The sequence below is a fragment of the Harpia harpyja genome, chromosome 20 (assembly GCF_026419915.1).
Source record: "Harpia harpyja isolate bHarHar1 chromosome 20, bHarHar1 primary haplotype, whole genome shotgun sequence".
Taxonomy (NCBI): Eukaryota; Metazoa; Chordata; class Aves; order Accipitriformes; family Accipitridae; genus Harpia; species Harpia harpyja.
The window spans coordinates 2,625,219-2,649,404 of NC_068959.1; the positions used below are offsets into that span (position 1 = coordinate 2,625,219).

At 43.0% G+C, this 24,186-nt stretch overlaps 1 protein-coding gene across 4 annotated transcripts in view; it reads left to right on the top strand.

Moving 5' to 3' along the window:
• Positions 1 to 24,186, top strand: part of FNIP1 (folliculin interacting protein 1) — a 70,948-nt gene that overhangs the window by 13,097 nt on the left and 33,665 nt on the right. For 3 of the 4 annotated variants that reach the window (XM_052816465.1, XM_052816468.1, XM_052816466.1), the window contains exon 2: positions 17,979 to 18,105. In XM_052816465.1, coding sequence (XP_052672425.1) covers positions 17,979 to 18,105 — 127 coding nt within the window. Of the gene's footprint in view, positions 1 to 10,073; positions 10,876 to 17,978; positions 18,106 to 24,186 lie in introns of those variants that run through there. The other variant, XM_052816467.1, reaches the window with a different exon arrangement.

Here is a 24,186-nt window from a genome sequence, read left to right on the forward strand (position 1 = left end):
ATACGTTTTACAGGATTCTTTCTGCTTGGTATTCTCAGCTTCTCGTAATGTTCTCCCTCATCATCACTGTCCCTGTTGTTTGGTGCTCTGCTTTGGAAACCAGTATTTACACACATGCACACACAAAGAGAGAGGAAGAAAAGAGTTAAAGCCCAGCTCACTTTCCCTTCCATTTTTCTGTTCTCTTCTTAGTTTTGTCCTGTCTGAGACCTGCAGTGCTGCCTCTCCTTTCTGATGGTTTCCCCTGGGTGCTGTACCATCCCCTCCTCCTCCTGCCACAAGCAGCAGGGTGCATCCTGTTTGGGGTTACTGCTGTGTCACTTCAAATGACATGTGCTAGCATGAGGAGGGGAAAGGGAAAGGAAGAGCCAAGTGAGCGATTACTTTGCCAACAGCTCCTTCCAAAAAAAAAAATCCAACAATACGGCCCAGTCCAAAATGTCCTGGTGGCATTGACAGCTATTGCTGGCCAGCACGTGAGCCTTTCTTTCCTGTTGATGCAGCAGAATAAATAGCTTCATGTGGTGCTGTTACTGGTTCACAGCAGGATACCTGCAGCACTAGGCTTCTTTGAGTTCCCACATCTTACAGATGCTCATGTGGACGGGCTAAATAGGGAGAAAAAAGATGAGGCAAGAAAATGCTTTTGAATGAGAAAGCAAAGCTGAGTCTGCCACTCCATAGGAATAAGAGGAAACAATAAATGGGTTTTTTGTACATGTTAGAATGTGGTACGTGAACTACAGAAGATGCAAGAGCTGATGTTGAGCTGATGGGAGCTAGTCAGAAATAGCTTGTTCTGCTGCAACCCCAGGAGAATCCTTCGTGGAGTCAGGGAGGAGTTGCCCCAGCCACATCTGTTGGCAAGCTGTGTTGGCTGGGAGTGTCTGGAACTACATTCTCATCAAACCTACTACCACTGGCAAAAAGGGGTTTATTGAACATACACTAAATATATGTATATATCTTGATTAAGTACAACCTCTCCCAGTGGAACAATGTAGGTTTTATCAAGTGTTTCTGTTGGTTCTGTGAGCTGTGAGGCAGAGCTGGTTTGGACTCTGTGTTCATGCTCAATCCCGTGATAAAGAAGGCGTGTGTTTGGAGTGAGTTTCGGTGCTGATACCCAGGGAGGGCACGCTGAGCTGAACCTGCAATTTCTTTATCACAGACCAAGATTTTAACAGTAAAAAAAAGCTATGTGGACAAATAGGGGCTGTTTTCAGCTGATGCTCAGAGCTTGCAGGTATCTGTCTCGTGGAGTTTTTAGTAAGACTTGACCAGCTCAGCTGTTCTGCATGGAAAATCCCTCTAGATGGATAGTTGTGTTGAAAAGCTTATTTTGTTTAATCATCACAGGGCAATGGCCAGTCCTACACTGTATTTTCCATTCCTACTGTTCTTAGAAACCCAAGACTGTGAGCATGTAGCGAGACTTAGAAAACTGAAGTGGCCAGCAGAAAATCTGAGAGTACAGAGTTCAGTATGGCATTGAGCAAAGCACTCTACTGCAAACCCAGTAGAGCACTTTGTTAAGCTTGATTTAAAGATTGAACAGCTCCTTCAAAATCAGAGGGACCACTAGCTGGCTGACAGCTAAAAGCATGCTTAAGTGCTCTTCTGCTTTGGGGAACCAAAGTATTCAGGACCTCACAGTTTTAGTGCATTTGTGTGTTAGGTGCCAGGCTGTTCCATTATTCTGGCAGTCTGTATTTTTTTGCAGATAGTAAATGAAGTTGTAGGGCCATGTGGCTTGTTCAAGCATCTGATTTTTATTTGTCCTCATGTCCTTATGAGTTACATAAAAGTGAAGTCAAGCAATGTCTTTAGTGTCTGCTCTATATAGATCTACCTGAAATAGTTTCGGGTCACCTTTGCATGCTTAATTTGGAAAACAATTGAGCAGCATGACTCTTGCCTTGGAGAATTGAGCAGTCTAGGCTCCTCACAGTAGTCTTGGGGCTCTTGCAGTATCTGCACAAATCAAGATCTTGTCCCTTCCGCAAATTAAGTAGGGGCCCGTTCAACTTGTAGAGCCAGTAAGGGAGGGATGTTCAGTCCACGGGTTGGAGCCAAGCTGGAAAAGTCTTCCCTCCTGAAAAGCAGTTGTAGGATAGATCCAGTCCACCTAGATACTCATTAATGTTATTTGGCAGATCTATGAAAGTGTTCTTAATTCTTTCTGGTTCAGAGCCCGGCAGCAGTCTTGAAATGCAGCGAACTTCCTGGTTAGTAGTTTTGAGGGTTAACTGAGGGGAACGGTTAAAGGCTCCCAGGCACAGAGCTGTCACAGAAGCAAGTAACCGCTCTGCATGCCGTTGCGGAATTGTGCCAAGCATCGCGTTGGACTTTTGAAGGTGTTGGAGGATGCTTAGATCATAAGCGACAAACACAGTGGTGTCAGACAGTTGTTGATTGATGGGGGGTATCTATCATTAGCACTCATGGGGTATCGGTATAAATGAACATCACGTACGGGTAGGCCAGACTGGGATTTCATTCCATAGATACTAATTTGTTATACTTGTTTATACTATCATCCTCTGTCTTTAGTTTGCAGTTGTTCCTGTGTAACTGAGATGGGGTTTTGGTGAAATCTGAGGGGGGAATACGACTGAGTCAGCACTCTGCTTAAGCCATGTGCTTTACTTTAAGCATGTAAGTAGTTTCATTGCTCCCAATGAAACTGCTCATGTGCTTAGCATTAGGCATGTGTTTTAAATAAGTTGCTGATCCAGAGTCTAATTTTTTTTTTAGGGGAACCTACACAAATGAGGAGGGTAAGACTACAAACACACAATATTTAAAATGCTACAAATCAAAGGTTTAAGGTAGTATTCTTCAGGAAAAAAAGCTTTTGGCATTTAATGCATTTTAGTGACACACTGAGCTTAAATGTCACCTTCGTTGGAAAAATGATCATCATCTGTTAATTTTATGTGACTGTCTTGATAAATGACCTAGCAGCAAGCTAAAGTTCACTGTAGTCCTCTACACCACCAGGCTTTAGACTGAAAGCAGCACTTTGGGATTATCCCCATGTCAAACCTCGGTTGAACAGAGTACATATAATTAATTGTCCGCCAGCTTTTCCTATTACAAATATACACAGTTTGTGAAATTGGTTTACCATGTGCTGAAAATTTCTTTGATATTTTTAAAAGCCTGTTGCTATGGCAACTGGACCCCATAACAGAAAAGCTTTTTAGTAAAAAGAAGGCTAAGAATTTCAGTTAACAACCAAGAATAAAGCCATAGCAAAATAGCTTGTATTCTTTTTTCAAAAGCAAACAAACAAACCCCAGAAGAAAGTGTGGTATCCTGAAGCAGCTTGGACCTGGATTACCAGATGGAAGGGCACACCCTGCTCACAGGGCTTCAGAGCTCGGCCGGGAAGCTCGCACTGTGAATGCTCAAGCCAGTCTCGGCTTTTACGGTGGAGGATAATCAGGGAGTTCACAAGCATCTTGCTCTGAAATAATTCACGTCTTTTTTTTTCATATGGAAATGTTGAAGTGATTTGATGGTTTGGCTTATGGGCAAGGAAACATGAGTTTTGCTTCTCAGAACTGGATGTCCCCTTTGTGCTTTGCTAATACAGAAACTGGCAGAACAGGCATTACTTTTTCTTTGACGTTAGGGCTTGCAGCCCTGTTTCCTTGTGTCTCATGACTGAGTGAATCAACACCTAATTAAACAGTCACATGAGGGACAGAGTAAAATGCTGCTCAGGCACTGATCATTGTGAATCTTTGGAGAATAACTACTTACATCTGTCTTCCTCCTTCTCCAAGGAACCCTGAACAGCTGCAGCTTTGCTCCCCCCCCCCCAAGGGAAAAAAGATCACGTAAATCTTGGCTAAAGCAATGCTGTCTGTACAGATAAGTGAGACCTGGGGTAGGGGGAAGAGAAGACTTGGAAGTACTGGACAAAATCTTGAGACATTGGAATGATTTGAGTGCTGGAGATGACTTAGCTGAAAGCTTGAAGTTGTAGTCCTTGTGCATTTGACATTCCTGGTGATTTAACTGAAAAGGTGACGTTGGGCAAGGAAGTACAGTAAGCTCTTTGGAGTGGCCTGGGGGGATTCTCGATATTTTTATTATTAGTTGTAATTCTTTTGCTCGCAGCTCTTCATGAAGGGTCCCTAACAATTGGTTTCCATCTCTGTGTGGCAAATACTTGTGTGGAGATTTATTGGGCTCTCAATTATCACTGAGTCACAAGTGCAGCCACCTTAATCAATTACAGGGACGTGGCCTACAGCCAAGGAATGCTCAAAACCCCACGCCGCCTGCTCGTGCTGTATGACTTTCACCACCGAGGCAGTATTACCCCCTCCTCCCCGTATAAAACTCACGAAACAAGTATTACAGGATGTTTTAATCAGGGTAAGCAGATGGCTCCCTCCACCCTGACACAGCGGTGGGCTCCCAGGTAGCGCCTGGGACATGCTGGGCTGTGCAGCAGATGCCTGGGTCTACAGCAGGCGGTTTTATTGCCCTGGCGCTGGAGGTAGCGGTGGTTTGGGTGCTTCCACGGTGCAGTATTTCCAGGCTGAAGATATCCACCAGGGGTCATCCTGGCCTGCCTGGTGCAAGGCTGGTGGGTTTCGGGGCTGTCCTCAGCCCCGGCAGGGACCCCCTGCCTCCTGGGACCCTGGGCACAGCATCGCCCGGCCCCGCTCCCCCACCCTGGCACAGCTCACAGGTTAAAAAGCATGACATAAAAAAATGTAGCTGTTTACATTCTAGTCTTTTAGCCTTTAACAAGTTACTTATTTCTTCATTTGTCCATCTGATAAAAAAAATGCTTCTTTAGATGTGTTTACTCGGTGTTGGTGCAGATATCACATGGCATGTCAGGCGTAGCTAGAGTACACTAGCAATTTGTTGATGCACCTTGCAGCTTTTTTTTTTTTCCCCCCTGTATCTCCTGAAGTAATGTTTTGAGAATCTTGGTTTTCACTTGTGTAAAAAGAAGAAAACAAAACTGCCATAGTCCTTACAGTTGCTGGGAAGAACATGAAAATAAAAGCCTTAAAGACTTTTTAAGCTGAAGATAAATACAGTCAATTCAATGTTTGTCTATTAAAAAAAAGAAAATGGTAGGATTCCTCAATCAAAGTACTCTTGTTACATCAGGAGTCATTCAAGGGTTTATTATTATTCTTATTATGAGTTGATAGCAATAGTGGAGCTATAGCAATTCCTCTAAGATGTCTTCATTTTCATGGCAACAGGGTTCTTGCAGTCAACCTTGACTCTGATGTATCTTCTTTTCTCTTCATTGTATCATCTGTTAATATCCGTGATCTCCAAAATAAAAAGCATCAGTTCACCATTAAGTTACCTAAGCAACTTTTGCAGTTGATAAATCTAAGCCTGTGAGCTTGTTTTTGTTCTGTCTAGCACTGTGAAACAGTCAAACTTTTATCATATTAGTAATTCTCAACAGTGGTAGTTCAGATGTAACATAGATGCTGGTTTTCACAGGCGAAGTTTGCTTTATTGCCTACTGGAAACTCGTGTATCAGGCAAAGATAGATGCTGCATGTCACTGAGTGTTGTATTGTCATTCATACTTTGAAGAGGGGATGGAAAAGAGAAGTTAGTTTTATGTGTGGATTTAGGGACTGAAGAACCTATCTAGATATCTCCAGAATTACGCAGCATAAAGAGGGAAAAAAGACTTCCCCTCACAACCCTCCTCTGCTACACTAGATACTTCTGTGTGATTTTAAATAATTCTTTATTTCCAACAACTATTTGTATGCATCAAGAGCAATTTGTATTGGAACTTTTTTCTCCCCAACTTTTCATTAAATGCACACAATACTGAACTATTTACACTTTATTTTTAATAGCTACAGCAGAAGATTAGTCTGTTCTACACACCCGAGAGTGCACAATAAAATAACTGTTTGGCAGGGGGAAAATGCCCTGTTGTCTTGCAGTACCAGTTGGTATTATGGAGGTTTGTTCGGTGTCTTATTTATAGTAGATTGCAATTGGAAATGTGATACAAAACAAACACCAATGTTCCAGTAGCTTAACCATGCATCAGTTTTTTACTTTGATAGTTATTTTTATTTTAAGCATCTTTTATCATTACTTGATAAATTAGAACAGTGAAGGGACAGTCAATCTGCTGAGGTCTCAGCATTCACGTTCCTAAAAGAAAGATAGTGTTCCATGTCATACCCTCCAGGAATGCTTCCAGGCAGATTCGTATTTATGCTGATGCTCCTTTACACTGCTGGTAGAGACAGTTTATTCCACTTATGAGACCTCTTGGTGCTAGTGAGAATCCTGTCTATGGAGAGTTTATAAACTTTGGTTCTCTGTTGATTTTTTTTTTTTTTGTAGTATTGCATATCAAAAGCACTTTTTTCAGTATCTAAGAATCTGGTTTCCTTTAAAGAAAATGGGGCCTAGGTTTTGAAAAACCTCCGGACTGCTTACAGACATCTTTCTCATCATTTTGGCTCTTGCTGACCTTTGGCTGGACTTATGTTTGTGTGCGCATATCTATGGTGCGTGCAGGTATGTGTATGTGCTCCAGTGGTATACGGAGGGTTTATGCTTTAATACTGTCCACTCTTCCTCTCCAGCAGTGAGGAATTCAGTGGAATTTTTTTTGCAGGGGTGCAAAAATGTACGGAAAGCACATTTAAAAGTCTAGCTCCGTGGTAATCCTATTAAGGCGAGTATTTTGTAGAGAAGTGCTATCCAAGTATTTCTAGTCAGATTTCAAATAAAATCCTAATTGGTTTTCTCTCTTTTTGTCTAGTGTGGCTTCCAGCTCCTACCTTCGTGCATTACTAAGCAATAAACATTTCTTGGCTTGCTTACTGGCTCTTTGTTGTGTGTGTTTACAATGTGTGAGGGAAGCCTTCTTTCAGGAGAAAGACTAAAAAAACTCGTTAAGGCAGTGGAGAACAAAAATGAATCATTTCATTACTTTTTTAGATTGTGGTTGGAGCAAACTGTTGTCTCCTCGGTTTAAAATCAGATGATTTATACCCAAAAGGTGCACATGAGCCTTTCCAGTAATTCTAAATGTTTTCAGAAATGCCTCTGGAAAAAAGGAAGAAAGTAACTCTCTTTAGTGCTCTTTTGTCTTGAGGGGTTTTTTGGCTTATATATGTTTAAGAACGAGCCACAGCCCCAGTCTGGCATCGGGGTTTGCACAGAACCCCTTGGGTGGGATGTACTTCATCCTCTCGGCTATTCGATGCAGCTGGACACCATCACCCACATCTTTCCCATCTTCGGTTGGGTGGATGTGCATGGATACTGAAGTGCCCTCCCAGGACCTCGCTGGAAGGTGATGGGCTAAGGCAGGAGATTTTGATCACTTTATTTTTTGAACTTGTTAACATTATCTAGCTTCAGAAAAACATTTATCAGCTTTGTTTTCCAAGTTCAAATTTACACACACACACACACAGAGACGGGGCGGGGGGGGGAAGCCTGCACCCTTTCAGAGAGTTGGAGAGTATCATATTCCCTGCCAAAGCCAAATACTACCTAGTGGTAAATGAGGTACTTTTTTTGGACTTGGAGAAAAAACAAAAAAAGCTGCCTTTCTGGAGACACTTTTCAACAATAGATGCTGTAGACCTGTTGAAAACCCCATAAAGCTTTCACACCATAGGTGAAAACAAGTTACTGCATCTGGAATACAACCAATATTGTAATTATAGCTTTTTTGCTAACCAGTGGCCTATTTTGGATTTTATTTTTATTTCACCTCCCTAGAAACAGTGCAGATAAGCAGCGAGGAGGGGTGGCAAAGGGGCTGTGCTGTGCCCTCTGTACGGGATGCTGCTGTGTCAGTCGAGCAGGGTGGGTTACGGTTCTGCACACCTGCCTTGCGTTCCCTCATCCCTGCGTACCCTGAACTTTCTCTGAGCATGGCTTTGCATCTGCAGTTGGCAGCCAGTAGGCTTGGATTTGAGTGCAGGCTTGGACCCGGGTTTAACATACCATAGGTACATACTGGTGTGACCAGAACATCTCGCTGTCCTCAGAAATTTAGAATCAGATGTTGTTTGTGAAAGCTTATCTCCTCTGTTCTGGATCAGTAAATAGGATGTTCACTGTGCCTGGATATACACCTAGAGAAGACGACAGTGCATGTTTAATCTTAAAGAGGCCTGAGTATTTTCTTGGATGTGGGAATGGTGACAGTGTGTTTGAACCAACACTGAGTATCTGAAGTCCTTCCTCAAGCAATAAATATTCACTGATCTGGCTAAAGCACTATTTACTCTCCGTACACTTTTTGAGTCTGTCTCTATTTGAAGAGAAATTTCTTCCAGTATTTTTCCTGGTCAGTTGTTGGATGGAGGCTGGGTCCACTTTCAAAGCACTTGTCTTTAACACGCATCAGGTTACCCTGAGGTAAAATGGAAACTTTAGATGTTACTCCTGTAAATAAATGTTTACATAATGCATTGCACTGAACTTCTCACCATTGCATGCCTAAGAAAAAAAGGTCACTTTTGACATCAGTAACCTTTAGAGAGCCATGCGTTTGCCACACAGGTAAAGGAAGTTACCCTGCACAGCACATTTCTTTCACTAGATCAAGAAGGTAGGAGAGGTCAAATGTTATTGCTTACAACTCCCAAGGCTTGGCATTTTAAGCTTTAAAGGCAAGATTTGGTTTTAAGGTATGGGTCCTGTAAACAGCACATGCCCAATTTTGCTCATGTGAGTAATTCCATTGAATTCCAGGGCACTAGTCATGTATGAAAAGCCAAGTCTGTAATGTATGTCTTTGTGAGGTCAGGGCCTCAGCTCTTCATTTCTAAATGAGAAATTTCCTACAAAACATTCAGGGTCACAAAAGATAACGGTTTTGGATTTGGAACCAAGTAATTATCTATCTCGTAGTTTTACTGCTTTTGTGTCAAAACGCTTGCCCAGCACCAAGCATAAAAATACCACCTTCCTATAAATCAGCAGCAAAACTGCTGTTGTGCCAATAGATTAAGGATTTCTCCCTAAACTTAATCCAGGAGATGTGTAGCAGGAGAGGGAGCTCGGTGTTCACCGGTGGAATCCATCCCAGAGGGCAAAAAATTATCGGGGCTGTTGGGTCTTGGGGCCAGAGCCCACGAACAAGTGCATCAGCTCACCACTCTTGTGATACAGGGGGAATCATCGATAGCCCTAAACTTTGTGTTGTGGGATGCAGCAGAACAGGAGATCCTGATGATAAATGGATTTTTGCTGCCTTTGTATTTGGCAAAACCTGTAGGTTTTCAGACACTGAAAAAAAACCCTGAAGTAGGAGCTATGGTGCTACAGTCTCCTGCCTTTATATATTTGCTGAGTTTTGTCCAAAAGTAATACAAAATTAATAGTACGAATGATTAGTCCCGCATATACCTGTGACAAGACTTGATGGCTTTTAATGTTCGTTGCTCTTTTGGATGCCCGGTTCCTTCTTCACTTCCCTGTCCATCTCTCTCGTTCCTCCCCCACAATTTAGAGAAAAAAAGTTCTTTAAATAGCAAGCTCTTTGCTTTTGTGATGTACCGGGCAGCCTTCCTAGCATGGCCTGGGTTACCACGAGAGCAGTCATGAAACCTTGTTTACAGCTGTCGGGTTGGTCAGCATTTCTTTGTGGGCATTATTCCGCATCCCCCCCCCCCCCCCCCCCCAAAAGAAAAAACCCACCCCAAACAACCAACAACCCCAACCCACCCCTATATATTGCCATCCAATTGTCTTGCACATCCCTGAGGCTTCACTTGTAATATTAATGAGCCCTTCCAGGGCATACAGTGCTTTCTTTGTTCTTCTAGGAGCCGATGGGGAGGGGGAGCGGGTGCCGGCGCGATAGAGGGAGCAGAGCTGGTTTTCCTTAGCCCGCGAACGCGCCGAAGAGGCGAGAACCAGCCGCGCGAAGGCAGGCAGCGAGCGGCGCGGCGGGTCGCCGCAGGCACCTCTTCCCCCCCTTCCCAGCACGCGTGCCAACGGGAGCCGGTGGAGTCGAGCCTTCGAAGGCCTTCCCTTGGATGGTGAGATCCTGCGCAGGGGTCGGCGGCGGCGCTGGGATTGGCGGCGGCGGATGGCGGCTCCAGGTGGCACGCGCTGACAGCTGGGTCACATGATGGCCGTCAGCGCTCGCTTTTCCACCCCTCTGCCTCCGCTCTCCCGGGCTCCGGCACAAGCATCCCGTCGCTTCCAGGAATGTCAAGGCCGGGGGTGCAGTCTGGAAGGAGGCCGCGTCGCTCGGCCCCCTCGCTTCTCGTCCGAGCGGGCTGAATCGCCGACGGTCGCGGCTCGCGGAGGAGCGGGACGGCCGCCACGGTTGCCGGGGGACTTGGGTCATGAGACTCGACTCCGGTCGCGTTCGCTAGAGGAGGAGGATAGATGGGACTGACGTGTACGCTCCGGCGGCTGCCGAAGCAGCGCTTAGCTTTCTGATGAATTAGAGTGATCTTCTCTGCAGCGATACAGTGGAAGAGACAAAGGAGCGGGGGAAGACGGGCAGTTATTTACTTGAGCAGAAATCCCGGGCTGTGCAACAGAATGGAGGGGCAGGATTTGGGTTACGAAACTCCAGGGCAGTGCAAACGCAGCCCGGTGCAAACGCCTATATTGCGCTTCAGCGAACTGCTTTCTTTAAGGTGGTTTTTGTGATCCTGTTGCTAGGATTAAGCCTTTTGCGTTGCAGCATGGAGAGTCTTTTGTTTGAGTTAAATTCAGACCTCTTGATATGTCACCTGACAGTCTTGTGGTTTTGGATGAATATGGCTCATTGCTATTATTAACCTGAGTTGGCAGCTGGGCACAACAGGAGTTTACAGGGATTTTGAAAAGTGGAACTGCTCGGGGGACAAAGATGCTTCCCAGGTACGGTCACTGCACAGTTCTTGAGATTGTTTTACTTATTTGAAAGCTTAATATTTTCACTGCAATGAAAGTATTTCTTTCCCAGAGCTGTGAAGCTTTTAGAGATTTAATTTTTTTTATGGTTCTTCTTATATTTATATGCTAAATGGCATGAATTTTTTTTTTTTCCCTGAATTGGTTCTATCTGTTGTAATTTTGCAAAGGGAAGTGTAGTCTATGTGAATAATGTAAAACATTGTGTTCAATGCTAGTGAATTTAACTGAAAGGAGCTGTGTCTTGTTAGTGTGTGATTTTTTTTTTTTTTTTAATTAAAACAGGTATTTCAAAAGAGCACGGAGCTTGTGTGTGTGTGCGTGTATATCCATATGTTTGCATGCATATATGTGCTTAAATCAGCTAAAAGCTGAACAGGTACTTTTTGAAATGACATACGTGAAGTAGTACCCAAAATATTCTGTGAAATTACTAATTGTAGATTCAGAAGCTGTGTAAATTGCAAAGTTACTCAACATGCTACATGTCTTTAACAAAACCTTCCAACTTACTTATTTTCAATATCACCCTCCAGATTATGATTAATGTGTTGACTGGACTGTACCTAACCTGTATGTATTACGTCTTTTTGCTCATGAAGAGGCATCTGGCTCATGTATTGGACTTTAGAGTATAAAATAGGTATCTTAATGAGAGCCAAGTGACTTGGTAGAAGGAAGAAAAAAATGAAAACAAAGTCAGCTTCATACACAGTTAAAGAATTGGACAGAGCCAAGGACCTTGGAAGCCAACTGAAGTTTAGGTCCAAGTTTATTATACTGAGTGTGAAATATCTGGCTGACTGAATATGTTCCTAGTGTACAATATGTGCTTAGTATAAGCAGCAGAAGTTTCCTGGAGCTCAAGTAGTGCAGCTATTCAAGGTGAGGATTGCTAAGCTGGTAAATGAGTGAGACAGATTTATAGATACAGCATAGAGCTGACCTCTGTGATGCTGCAGTGCCTGTGGACGTGTCACCCTCCTTCGAGAAATGAAAAGGAGGTGGCTTGGATTTTTTTTTTTTCTTAAAAAGAAACATTATTTCCTTGTGACAAGCCTGAAAAATGTAACCGCTGCAAGCAGTCACCTGTCATGGGTGGTTGTCCCTGAAATGATCCACTGTCTGTCAGTTTTTCCAAGCTACCCAGAGTACAGGTCCTTCGGCTTTTGGAAAATCCCAGCTGAGGTCAGAGTGATAGAGGGCAGCGTCGCCCAGAGCTCTGGGTAAACTCCTTCGCAATCAATCGTCACGGGCTCCCTCCATGGCCTTGGTCAAGTCACAAATGCCGATTTTCTGTGCAGAATCAGCAGGCATTCACCACAACAGTCACACAACCCTGAAGTGACCTCAACTCTTGTAAAGACAATTATCTTGCAAAATTTTTTCTAAGTATAGGCCCCGTGGTTTCTCTAGTTTAGGGATCTTCTTCCTCCTCACAGACTTACGGTGGTGTTATGTCACCAGCATTGAGATGGAATCTCTTGCTGAAAATGCCAACTTTACAAATTGGCAATGTGGTCTGGATCATCCTTATCATGTGAATCCTGATAAAGTTCTTTTGCGTTTCAGGTGTTATTATTAAAAAAATAAATAACCTGTTCATGCCTCTTTAAAAAAAGCTAATGGATTGTCTTCCAAAGGTGGAAGCATCGTTAACATGCCGTACATTGCTGTTTTCATTGCTTCCAAATTAGTTGTGCTCTTTCAGAAAGGTCTACACAGCTGTCTTTGTACAATAATGGTCAAATAATAAATGAATTAGTGAATTGCAGTAAGAAGGTATTAAAATACGTTCAATACCCTCCCCATGTGTCCTATATATTCAACTTTTGTTGTATCTTCTCAAAGCCAAATGAAAAAAAAATCCAGTAACAGATACTAGAAATGTGTAGAGCAATTTGGGCGGGAGAAGGGAATCCCTTGTTGGAAAAGGCACCTCAGTCAGGGGTGAGAGGTGTATGATATGATGGTTGGACTAGGCCAGGACCATTTTCCTTCTGCTTCTGATCACCCTTCCCTATAACAAAGCAACTGCAGGATCCTAAATACTACTGGGCTGTGCATGTACAGGTGAGCATGCTTCGGTGTGAATATACATCCCTCTGGAACATGGAGATAATCTGCATCTGAAATATCCCAATGCACCCAGTGGAACGGTCTCATATTTGCAGCGTAAGCTCTTCAAGACGCGGACAGCCTCTGTGCAGCGCTCGTGTAGAAGTTGGCTGGGTCTAAGCACTACTGTAACAACGATAGTACATGAAGAGTATCATCTGCAGGAGCTGGAGATAAGCCCTGGGGCTCCTTATGCCTCTGTTCTGAAACTCGTCTAGTAGGAGTAAAGGAAGACGTTTCCTTCCATGCGGAGCCCTGCGAGGAGGGCATGGGGCAAGGTGGACCTGCCGTCTGCTCTGCCCTGGCTGTTCCTGTCAGCCTTTTAAAAGGTGCTAACATGAAAAACACGCAGGACAGATAAGCTAGCATAAACTATAAATATCATTTGCGTAGATGCATTTAAAAATAGTTCCAAGTGATTCATCACCAGGCAGTTTTTATAACTATGGGTAACATGATGTAGGAAAACAATAGCTTGACTGATAGTTTCAACTTACTTTTTCAATGATTAGTCATATTCTGGTTTTGAGCAACTTTACTTTTTAGCAAACTCTTCTTCAATTCCTACCTGCTTAATATCTTGATCGGTTTGCTTCAATTGCTTCTCTTTAAGACTTCTAAAATATCTGTGCTAATTATTAAAAAGTAATTGGATACTATCTAAGCTGTGTTAATATGAAATAGTTCTAAAAGTAAAGTCTCAGGCAGGAGGAAAAATAGTATTAAGCTAAACCTTTAATGTAATGAAGAAGTGCTGTTCGTGTTGTAGTGGAAACGAGGAAGGAATGTACTTGCTTTCAATTACAGGGGAAAATCTTGTATTTTAATTGGTAGAGTGGTAATGAAGGATTTCTGCGTCTGTCATTTTATCTATTAAAACTTGCACAGAGTATAATAATACCAATTTAAAGCCATTCAGCTGCCTCTTGCTGAGAAATGCCTATGGTAGTAAGAAACTCCAGGAATTAGATACATGAGAAAATCCACCCTTGGAGAGCATTTCGACTTCTGGATTGCCATGCAACTTGCAGTACAGGTGTCAGGAAGCATGTAGTGGATCTGTAAATGTAAACTGTAAATAATATTCCTAGTGGTTGAAGGTAAAAAAAAGGCAGGAAAACAAAACGGATGAAAGAGGAGAAAAGCTGAACCATAGTAGGGCTTAGGTATGAACATGCATTAAAATATTACTTTTCAGGCCTTGATTTCATTATTATTAGTTTCTAATAATTTCATCATTATTCATGTGGAAGTTTGCCTTTCTGTCCCGAATAATTCCTTTCCTTTTGTGCTTTGTACTTGCATTAGCATCTGCACAGGGAGGTTGGACCAGATGACCTCCAGAGGTTCCTTCCAGCCTCAACCAGTCTGTGATTGTGTGAGATCTGGTTTTACGTGATTTGTTTCTGAAATATCCCACGCACCATTTATACATCAATGGATTTCTACCCCATTCTATGCATATAGGTATTTCTGAACGTCTCATTCTAGAGGAATCACTGTTTGTGTAGTGGAGATCTCCATAGGACTGGTGTCCTGCTCAGAAATAACTTATCACTATTTCTTCTCTTGCTCGACACGTGACCTCACAGCACTAACTGTGTGGCAAAGTCACAAACACTTCCATTGGTGAAAAGATTGTTGGGGTTTTCTTGCTGGTGGTTTTTGTGTTTGTTTTTTTCTTTAAATATAATCCGTTTCAAGGAAAGATCAAAGAGTGATAGATAGGTCACACAGCAGAAAGTCCTCATTAAGAGAACCGTCATTTCCAGAATAGCGTGGGAGATGGAGACTCACCTTTCATTAACAGTGCTAGAACATTTGATTCTACGTCTCCTGGTTTTCCTATAAGAATCTCAAGAAAACATCCGTTAAATGTCAAAGTTGGTTTCCATTTATAAACAAAACTAATTATATTCAGAAGATCTAGGTCAGTTTTCATCCGCCTGAAGAACAGCGCTGGAGTATTGCCCTGTTATATTTGTTTTGAGAACATGCCCTCCCTATTGCATGCAGGAGTTTTTGTGTTTCTGGGGATAATCTATCCAGATATCAAGCTTAGCGGTATTTTAAAGCTGTAACAACAAAAGCAAAGCTACTCTGTGTCCGGCTTCCTCCTCACTGGGAGGTGGTGGGGCTGAGTCGGAGGTGCCAGCCTGCCTCTGTTTACTGTCTGTCTAAATGAACTTTCCCCCAGCACTCTTAAAGTTTCTTCTGGTTTGGGAAGTGGCCCGCTATTGCTAGGGGATGTTTTTGCAAGGCTGAAATGTGCTTAAGGACTCTGTTACATAACAGAGATAACGCTTATTTGGAATTATCACAAATTATGATGGATAATATCTACTAAATGCTTGTCTAGAGAAAGTTAAAATGTCATGTGAAGAAGCTGAGAAGTAAACAAGCTCTTGTTACCTTGATCAAATATGTTTCCGAATACAGCAAGAGTTTTATATTTAGCTTTCTCTCCTCTTAGTGTGTAATCTGCTCTTGGAGCTTTTTATAAGTAGACTTTGCTAAGATCTGGAACAGCTACTGCCCTTCTTTGCCAGTAATTTCAAAGTCAAATATCAAAAGTACTAGGTAATGGAAGACATGCTTTTGTCTGAGTGTGAAGGAAATTCAAATGCACTGCAAGGGTGGAGCAAGCGATAGCACCTTTTTGGCAAACAATTTGTTGTTGTTGTTGTCACACGCTGTTTCTTTATAGGAACCACAGTGGCCTATCTGGAAACAAAATGAGTTTCCAGATTTCCATCGATTTCACTTAAATATAAAAAGATGGTTCCTTCAGGAAGCCAGTTTATCCAGCGGTCTCGCTTGCCTCCTCGCCTCTCGCTGAAGTCAGGTTCTTACAAGTAGCCGTCCCCAGCTCTAGTGCCTTTGAGCCTCTCAGTTGATAACACTCCAAATATGCATCAAACAATATGGATTTTGTTTTCTTACATTTTCTGAAATGCCAGGTGGGGCTCATTAGCAGAGCCCCCGGTAAATGTATGCTCTGCACTGAGTTTGTCACTGTGCTTGGTTTTCGGTGCAGACTTTGCCCAGTTTGCAGTCTGTTCTTCATGTGGGCATGTCCCTCTGTGGACAATGCTTGGCTTTAGGTGCCCAAAGAGAGAGGGTGCGTGGCTCTGCCCCCGAATCTAGACATCAAGTTATTTCAGTTTCAAGTTGCTCAAGCTTTTCTCTTGTAATAAGTTGCTTTTGACATTTGTTGCACACTATCTGCAGCTTCTGTTTTTCTCTCCTGTTGCTAAATGGTGGGGCTGAGCAGATCAGGAAATGGATTTCCTCTCTCAAGAGACCAAGTAACTGTATGTCTTGGTGCTTAGTTTCACCTCGCTGAGACTACACTAGTTGTAAAGCCTGTTAATCTATATTGGACAGTCTTAAAAACTTCTGATAGGCAACCATGGCTTTGGTGATCAAATTGATTCTCTGCTGGGACCTATTATAGAAGTTGTTGGGTTACAAATTGTCCTTAGCATACTGATCACATAAAGCATGGGCACAGAGAAGGAAACCTTTTGGTTGGTGAATTAGAGGGACAGAGGAGAGGAAAATTTACCATAGTCTTGGAGTCTAGCATGCCAGGTTTACTTCAGTCCATATTATCACTTATGGGCATCTCTTTGCTGAAATAAATGTACAGCTCCTTGTAAACTGGGAGCCTGTATCCTTCATTAATGGCTGGAAAGTTCCAGGGCCTCGTTTCTCACTTCTTGGGGTTTCATGCTAATGCTGCTTGCCTAAAAGGCAAGGATAAGGAAGATAGAATTTCGCTTGATTAAGGAAATGGCTTGTAACTAGCTAGAAGATGATTCCTGTTGGTTTCATGGATAGAGGAGGCGTCTTGTTTCCTGTCTCCCAAGAACTGAGAAGGTATCAGTGAAAATGGATTCCCAAGTCCATGGGCAACAATGCTTGCTGGGTTTTAAAGTCATGGCTGGCTTTTTAAAATGGAAATGTAAGATTATGGCTACAAAGCACCCTTAAAGGCAATGGTATTCAAGCCTGAGCCCTGCAAGTTCTCCCTTTGCAGAGCTCCTCTGAAGTCAGTGACACTAGGGAAGGCAGAGGCTCAAGAAAGCTCCTTTCCTTGTTAGTGACTGCAAAAATAGTTTGGGAGTAGGTGTGTTAGAACTGCTCTGTGTGTTTTGCTGACCCATGCAGCAACATGGCCTTGAATCACAGTGGCATAAGTGGAGATGATTTCCAAGTCTGAATGTAGTGAGGACCTGAGTATATAGTCAGGACCAAGCTACACATGGCTCTCTTTTTCCCAGCATCAAAGCATATATATTAGTATGAATGCTGTAGTTTGTAATACTGCAGTTAGTTCTATACACATATGTTACTACAGCGTTTGTGAAACCTGAAGAAGGGTAGGAAAGGTACTTTGCATTTTTTCAGCTGTGGAGTTCAGTGCTTTGCCAAACCATGAGGCTGAAAACCCATGACTGCAAATGCAGAAATTAATTACTTAAGGGAGAGGCCAGTGTGAATATATACCTTTTTTCTTTTTGCTTTTGAATTGTGAATGCTTTCAAGCTAGTGCTTGCAATGATGAGGGACTCTTTTTGGGGGGGGGGGTATGTGTCTCTAAACATAAAAGCTGAGTTCTTCTATGACCTTGATTTCAAAAAGCTGGAACTTGAAGAAAACATTAAATATCACAAGACAGAGCACAAGAGCTAGTAATGCTGTGCACATCATTGCATATGGTTGTAGTGGATTGGTGCCGTTTATGCCAGTGTAATTTGGCAAGTGTAGGGAAAGAAAAAACCAAAAGGCATAGTTCTGGCTACAGGATCAAAGGGTTTGATGAAATGGCATTGCATTTGCTCGACTTTATGTTTTAATGTAGTTGTATATACAGAAAACGTAGAAAGGACAGTGTAATGAAGAGTTGTGGTAATTGATCCTTCTGCTCTTTTATCTTTTAATTAAAGCTGGCCTTTGCCGGAATTTGACCCAAGTCAGATCCGACTGATTGTGTATCAGGACTGCGAAAGAAGAGGACGGAATGTCTTATTTGACTCCAGTGCTAAAAGAAAAATAGAGGATGTTTCAGTGTCGGTGAGTATTTTACTAATTTGAATGGTTATAGTCTATATTTTTTTAAATGGCAAGATTGATAAATCACAAATGTTCTGTTTTATTCACATTAACATTTAAACGTTGGTTATATGCAGGGCTATATTTAAATGCCTGTTAAGTTGCAAATTAGTCAGGCTTCAGTGATTTCACTCTTAACAGCTTTAAATACTGTAGTGATCTCTTTATTCCTGGGCTCGTCTACTTTCTGCTCTTTCAGAGAGAAGGATTCCTTCCTGGTGCTGCAGCAGGCAATGCTGGGGGCCTGAGGCAGGGCATAAACTGATATTTATGGATGTGCTTTTATGCCATGGTAGGGTGTGCATTCTTAATCAGAAGGTCCTCCCAGTCCTGTGTCCTCCTGTGTCCTGTTTGGTTAGCTTTTGCCAATCGTTTCTATGCTTTGCTGACAGTTTTTTCACACAAAGTTACTTGAAAAGTTTTCCTCTGTTTTTCCTTTTGGCATGGTCTGCATGGTAATCTATTAATTGAAACTGTAATGGATGCAGTCAGATGAAGATACTTACTTCTAAGGGCTCTGGCCAGAAGATTAATTTCTAGCCACAGTGCTATTCTAAGTGGTTGTGTGAGGTTGGACAGCTTATATTCGCTGCTTTGAACTTCCTTTTCACCACCTCTAAAAACGTTTGCAAACCATTTTAAGGTCTGTGAGCAGAAAGCATTGTGTGAACTGAAATTCATGATCCCAGCTGCTTTTACCCGTAGGACCTACTAAGTTCTGTAAGCAGGAGTACACAAAATAACATATTACCCTCAAGCCCTGGTTTTCATGTTGGGTATTGGAGTACAGCCAGAAGATTCTTCATCCAGCTTGTAAACTCTTCTGGCCTATTGCTGAATGTTGCCAGCCTGATGCTTCTCATCCTGGTCCTGAGTGCTTCCTATGTCCGCATATCCTAACCTCTGGGAGTCCATTTGTTTCTCATCAGGCACTAATTTCCAGGCTTCTCTATCGCTTACTCTAGCGCTTGTATAGCCATGAATCAAGATCCCAATTTCCTAGTTCTTTTTGAGAATTTGTGAAGTAAAGCAAGTTTCACAAATGTTGAACAAAATGCATCTTTCTTTTTAATTTTCGCTTGTTAGAATGACTTTATAAGTTCCTGTTCTTCTAGGTGTTCTTGCCAGGAAGACAGGTTTTTAAAGACGAGATCTCAGAAGTGGTTTATTGGTACGAATTGCTGGCTATGCTCATTACTATTACTTCATTAATTATAAAGTATTACTTCATTAATAAAAAAAGATGTTGTACAGTATAAATCCTCTTACCATATTTCAATTGATTTCTTGAAAGCCTAAACCCTCTTTAAGATAGATCTGTACTTGCACAGTGAACTTGCAAACTTCACTGTTTTGGTTTATTTCAGAAAGATTGTTGACTCTGGCAGCTCAACGGCAACAGAATAAACAGCTGATAATGGAGCTAATACGGTTGCATATTAATCTCTCCTTTATTTTTCTTTGCTAAGGGGGGAAGGGGGAGGGAAATAGTGGTATTCACCATCTCTGTGAAATGAGTATGTGAGACTGGTGGAGGAAGACTTTTCCCAGGGTGTTTGAAATGCCCAGTACTCATCTCTAGTAACTTGATACATTTCTTCTTTTTTGTGGTATTAGGAGACTTTGAAAGAGAATATATTGAAACATTTGCTTGCTGTGACATCTGCCTTCTGCAGCACTCAGATAATGTCATGTCAGGCAAAACTTTCCTCGTAAAACAAAACTTTGCAATAGCAGAAACATTATGCAGGTAAAAACGTGCAGAAGAGTCCTCGGCTTGGCTTGCTGCAAGCTTAGTACAGGCTTGTACAGTTAGCAGTATGTACTGGCCATTTTCAAGGAATTGCATTGTTTATTTTTCTCGCTCTTTATCATGATTTTCATTAACAAAGACACACCCTGCCTATACAAAGCCAGATCTTGGCTCTAAGCACATTCCAAGGCACTCTTGCCCTTTTGCAGCAAGACGTGTGTGTGGGCCGGGCACTCTCCCTTCTGAAAGGGTATCTGTTCACCACCCCACAAAAGCCAGTGCTTTCTGCATCTCTCTTCCCCCCACCCCCCCCCATTTCCTAATGTGATTTATACCTCTGGATTTACAAATAACACTAGGGGGGAGATTTGCAAGAGTGCCTAGCAGTGGCCAGACTGTTCTGGTTGAAGTCTAATCAGTCTAATGCAGAGAGCCGAGAGGGTTTCAGTTTGCTTTATGTTGCTGTGCTCTTCAGTTCCCATTTTCTGTTGCTTATGAGACGTGAAAGCAATTAGAATTTGAGTTGTATGCCTGCAGCAAGGTGAGATTTACTTTGCTCTATTTTATATATCTAATCTCTACATATGTCAAGAGTTGAGTGCGGTGGACCAAGGTTGAACACGGCTCATTCATTTGAATTCTATAAGGGAAGGTATGGTTGTAAAATTTAAGGAGCATCAGAGCAAACTTTTCCAGACACAGATGTTTCAAGAAATAAAACAGTAGGCTCAAACTTCTTGATGAGTGAAAACTGCAGCGTTTGTGCTCAGACCAAGCTGGGCTCTAATTATTAAAGCATTACTAGGTTCATATTATCCGTGAGGGAAATGTGACTATAACACAAATAAGGATATTGTGTTTTCATTGGGTATTAAATCAGCCTCTTCACGTCTTCTATAAAGCTAAATATTAGGTAAACAAGAATTTTGGGAGGGTATAGCACAGAGACAGACAGAAGGCAGCTGAGAGTTTGCAGTATGGCCATTAAAATATTTTAATTGCGCAGGAGAAGTAATGTTTTCCCCGGGTCTTGCTAGAGTTAAACTTGGCAAGCAAAGCCGAGAAGCAGTCTGGTGACTCGGAGGGCTGGCGGCCGCTGCACCGGGAATGTTGGCCGAAGGCTGTGCCAGGCGTTTCCACCAAGGCCAGGCAGAGATCCGCCTTCGGCAGCTGTGGGCACTTGGCATGGGGGGGAGGCAGAGAAATCCCCTTTGTGAGTCCTGTACCTTTTTTGGTGCTAAGCAGGAGAGGTTCTTCCCTGGCTTTCCAGGGAAGCAGAGCCGAAAGGCTGCTGCCTCACGAGCATCAGAAAATTGGGTAATTCCTCTGTCAAGACTTCTGCCAGGGTATCCCAGAAGAGAGTTGGTTGCCCTTTCCAGCCCTGTGACACTAGGTCATGAGCAAATGTATCAGAACAGGCATTTGCATGTTGGGTATACAAGGGCAGCACATGATACGAGAAGTAGACATTACTGATGCCTTTTCTGAACAGCCTCGGTCCACACCCAAACATCTACATCCCTTGGATTTTGGGGTATCGAAGTACTTCTACGTGCAAGCTCGTGGGTTTGATCCACTGTCTCCTGTAGGGAGTTACTTCGGAGTTTGTTCCTCATACTAACACGTGTCTCATTTCTAATGAGACTGTATTACTCGATTTGCAGGTGATAGTGTTACGACCTATGACTGATTTCTACTAGTTTCTGTCCTTGTCTGCTCCTTTTCCTCTAACACTTTCCTGCTTTCCATTCACGCGTGCCACCGGCCCCGCTCTCCTCCCTGCGTGGTGCCTCGTGGCCGTGCGAGGCCCTTGCACGCGTCCGTACAACGCGTTGGGTTGTACTGAGTTTCCAAGCCAGGAGCTGCGTGTGAACGCAGGTATGCTCCTCCAAGAGCTGCGACAGCGGGCCTGGTTTGAATTTCAAATTAAGCACGACAAGCAGCTCCTTTTCCTTTTTAAGGTGCAGAGGCCAGGTGGCCCAGCCAGTGCTGAGCTTTCAGCCTCGGCTCTGCCTTTCCTGAGCCCTGCGTGCTTGGCTTCTCAACCTTGACGCTGTGTTCGCGCTAACCTTACGCGAAGGCTGCGTTGTATTTTACTGCGCTGCTGCTGTTGTGCGGCACGTGAGTTATGTCGCCGTAAATGTCAGCGTGCAAAGGCCAGCTGAAGTATGAGGAGTTTGCCTCCGAGGGCCGGCAGTTGACTGGGATAAGGGTGCCGCAGAAATGGTGCCACGAGGGAGAAGCGGGGAGTAAACCAAAGAAGAAGCTGGGATGGGGACCCTCGCGTCAGGGCTTTCCTTGGAGCAGGCTGAATGAGTTCAGGGACGGGGGTTAGCTGTCTCATTTAACCGCTCGTTTTCCTTTTTTTGTTGTCCACTGGTGGCTTATGACAAGACAGTTGTTACCATTCGGGATTTGGCTGAAGAGAGGTACTGGTGGACATGTAAGAAGCTAAAAGATTTCCTGACTCTAAAGATCAGCCTAGAGGAAGGCGTGGAGTCCAGGGAGGAAAAAGGGTGTCAGGGGACCGTGAGGAAGAGTAGGGCAAAAAGAAGCAAGAGCCAAGCTGTGTGCTGTGCTGAGCAGGCATCTAGAGTTTGGATGGTTTGGCTGGGAAGGGGGAAAGACAAGGAATCAGAGAAGGGTAGTGGCTTGTTCCCAGGACCTGGAGGCAGAAGAGGATTTTCAGAAGCAGGGTTTGGTTTGTTTTTTTGAAGGAATGAAAGAGAAAGAGTGGTCCAGGGTACAGAATTTGAGATCTAGAGGTGGATTTGGGGAGCGAAAAGTTCACTTTTGCCATGTAACCTAGTTGTCATTATCTTTGGGATAATTTAACTGAAAGGTCATATGATATTTGATCTCCTACTGCGGCAATTTCTTTCACTCCAAATGTCATATTTATCCCCAAGTAGAAAAATGGCATGCTGTTTTAAACAAGCCAGGATTAGCCATGTGTTCTAATATACTTCAGCACTGGATAAATGTTGAACAGCAAATTGCACTGAGGGATTAGTAATTGGATAGTGAGCCTTTTGCTTTTAGGTGAGTTGTGTGAAATGGAGACTCTGGTCTCTATCTGGCTCTCAGTGGACAGGTTTCCAGTGAGCCAGGCTGAGCAGACAGACAAAGCTGTAAGCACAGAGACCCAGTCCCACCTTCTTAGCTCTGCTTAGTCTCTCTAAACAGAAATGGAAGAATACTAGTGGTGTGGGGGAACATAGGGTTGTCTTTACTTCCTTCACTGACCTCTGAGTAATAGAGGAACTTGACAACTCTGGAAATAAAGGGAGAATGTAACACTCGACAGCAGCATTTTAAGAAAGATACCTGGATTTTTACAGCAGCACTTGAAGGGAAGGAATGAATGCCTATTCGGGTTACTCTTGTGTCCTAGGTGGATGCATACCTTTAATTACACATTCAGACCAACGCGTCTTAATAAAGCAAAAGTGTTAATTTATCTATTTTGGAATAGTTTTTCAGCTTTGCTGAAATGTTCTAGAAATGAGGTACAGAGCTCTTGAAGAGTGGCAGCTTTGCTTGGAAATACAGATTTCTCTATCACTACCACCACAGTGGTATTTGAGCACCTGCTGTTGCAGAGAGGTAGAAAAGAGTAAAGCATATGATGACATTTCTCTTTCCTTCTGTCACTCACAGCCCTAACGCACATGCACACAGTCTGGATTTGGTTCAACACACTAGGCTTCTTTCAACTTTCTTATTATCCCCAAACCAAAACTTGCCCAGGAGAAATTCCTCTTCCTGGGCATGTTCTTCCCACTTACTGAGGAATTTATAGACCTTGTGGCAAAGAGTTAAAGGTCTTTGCTGATAGAGGTGGAGAAAAGAGATTGCAGAAGAAAACTACTTTTACCCTGTCGTACTATAAAGACCTTTTACTCTAAGTTATCTTCAGTACTACCTGATCGGTCTCCAAGACTTTCAGCAAGTGATGACCTCTAAGGTAAGAACTGTGACTGCCAGGAAGTCTTTGGAGCTGGGCGGTATCTGCAGCGAGTTGGCAGAGAAAGAACAAAGAGTGTGACCACAGCAGGGAGAGCAGTGTGGCAGCCAGGAGCGGCAGCTGCCCACGGCATCCTTCCAGCAGATGTTCTGCTCTCCAGCAAAAGTGAGCATTTCGGAGGACTCCAGCAGCACTTTGCCTGGGGATCTGATTTGTTGCAGCTATGTCTATTTGGAAAGAAAATGCACAACTTTGAAACTTTCCTTTGTATGGTTCTCAAATAATTAGGTTACCTTTTTATTTTTGGAAACCTGGCTTTAAT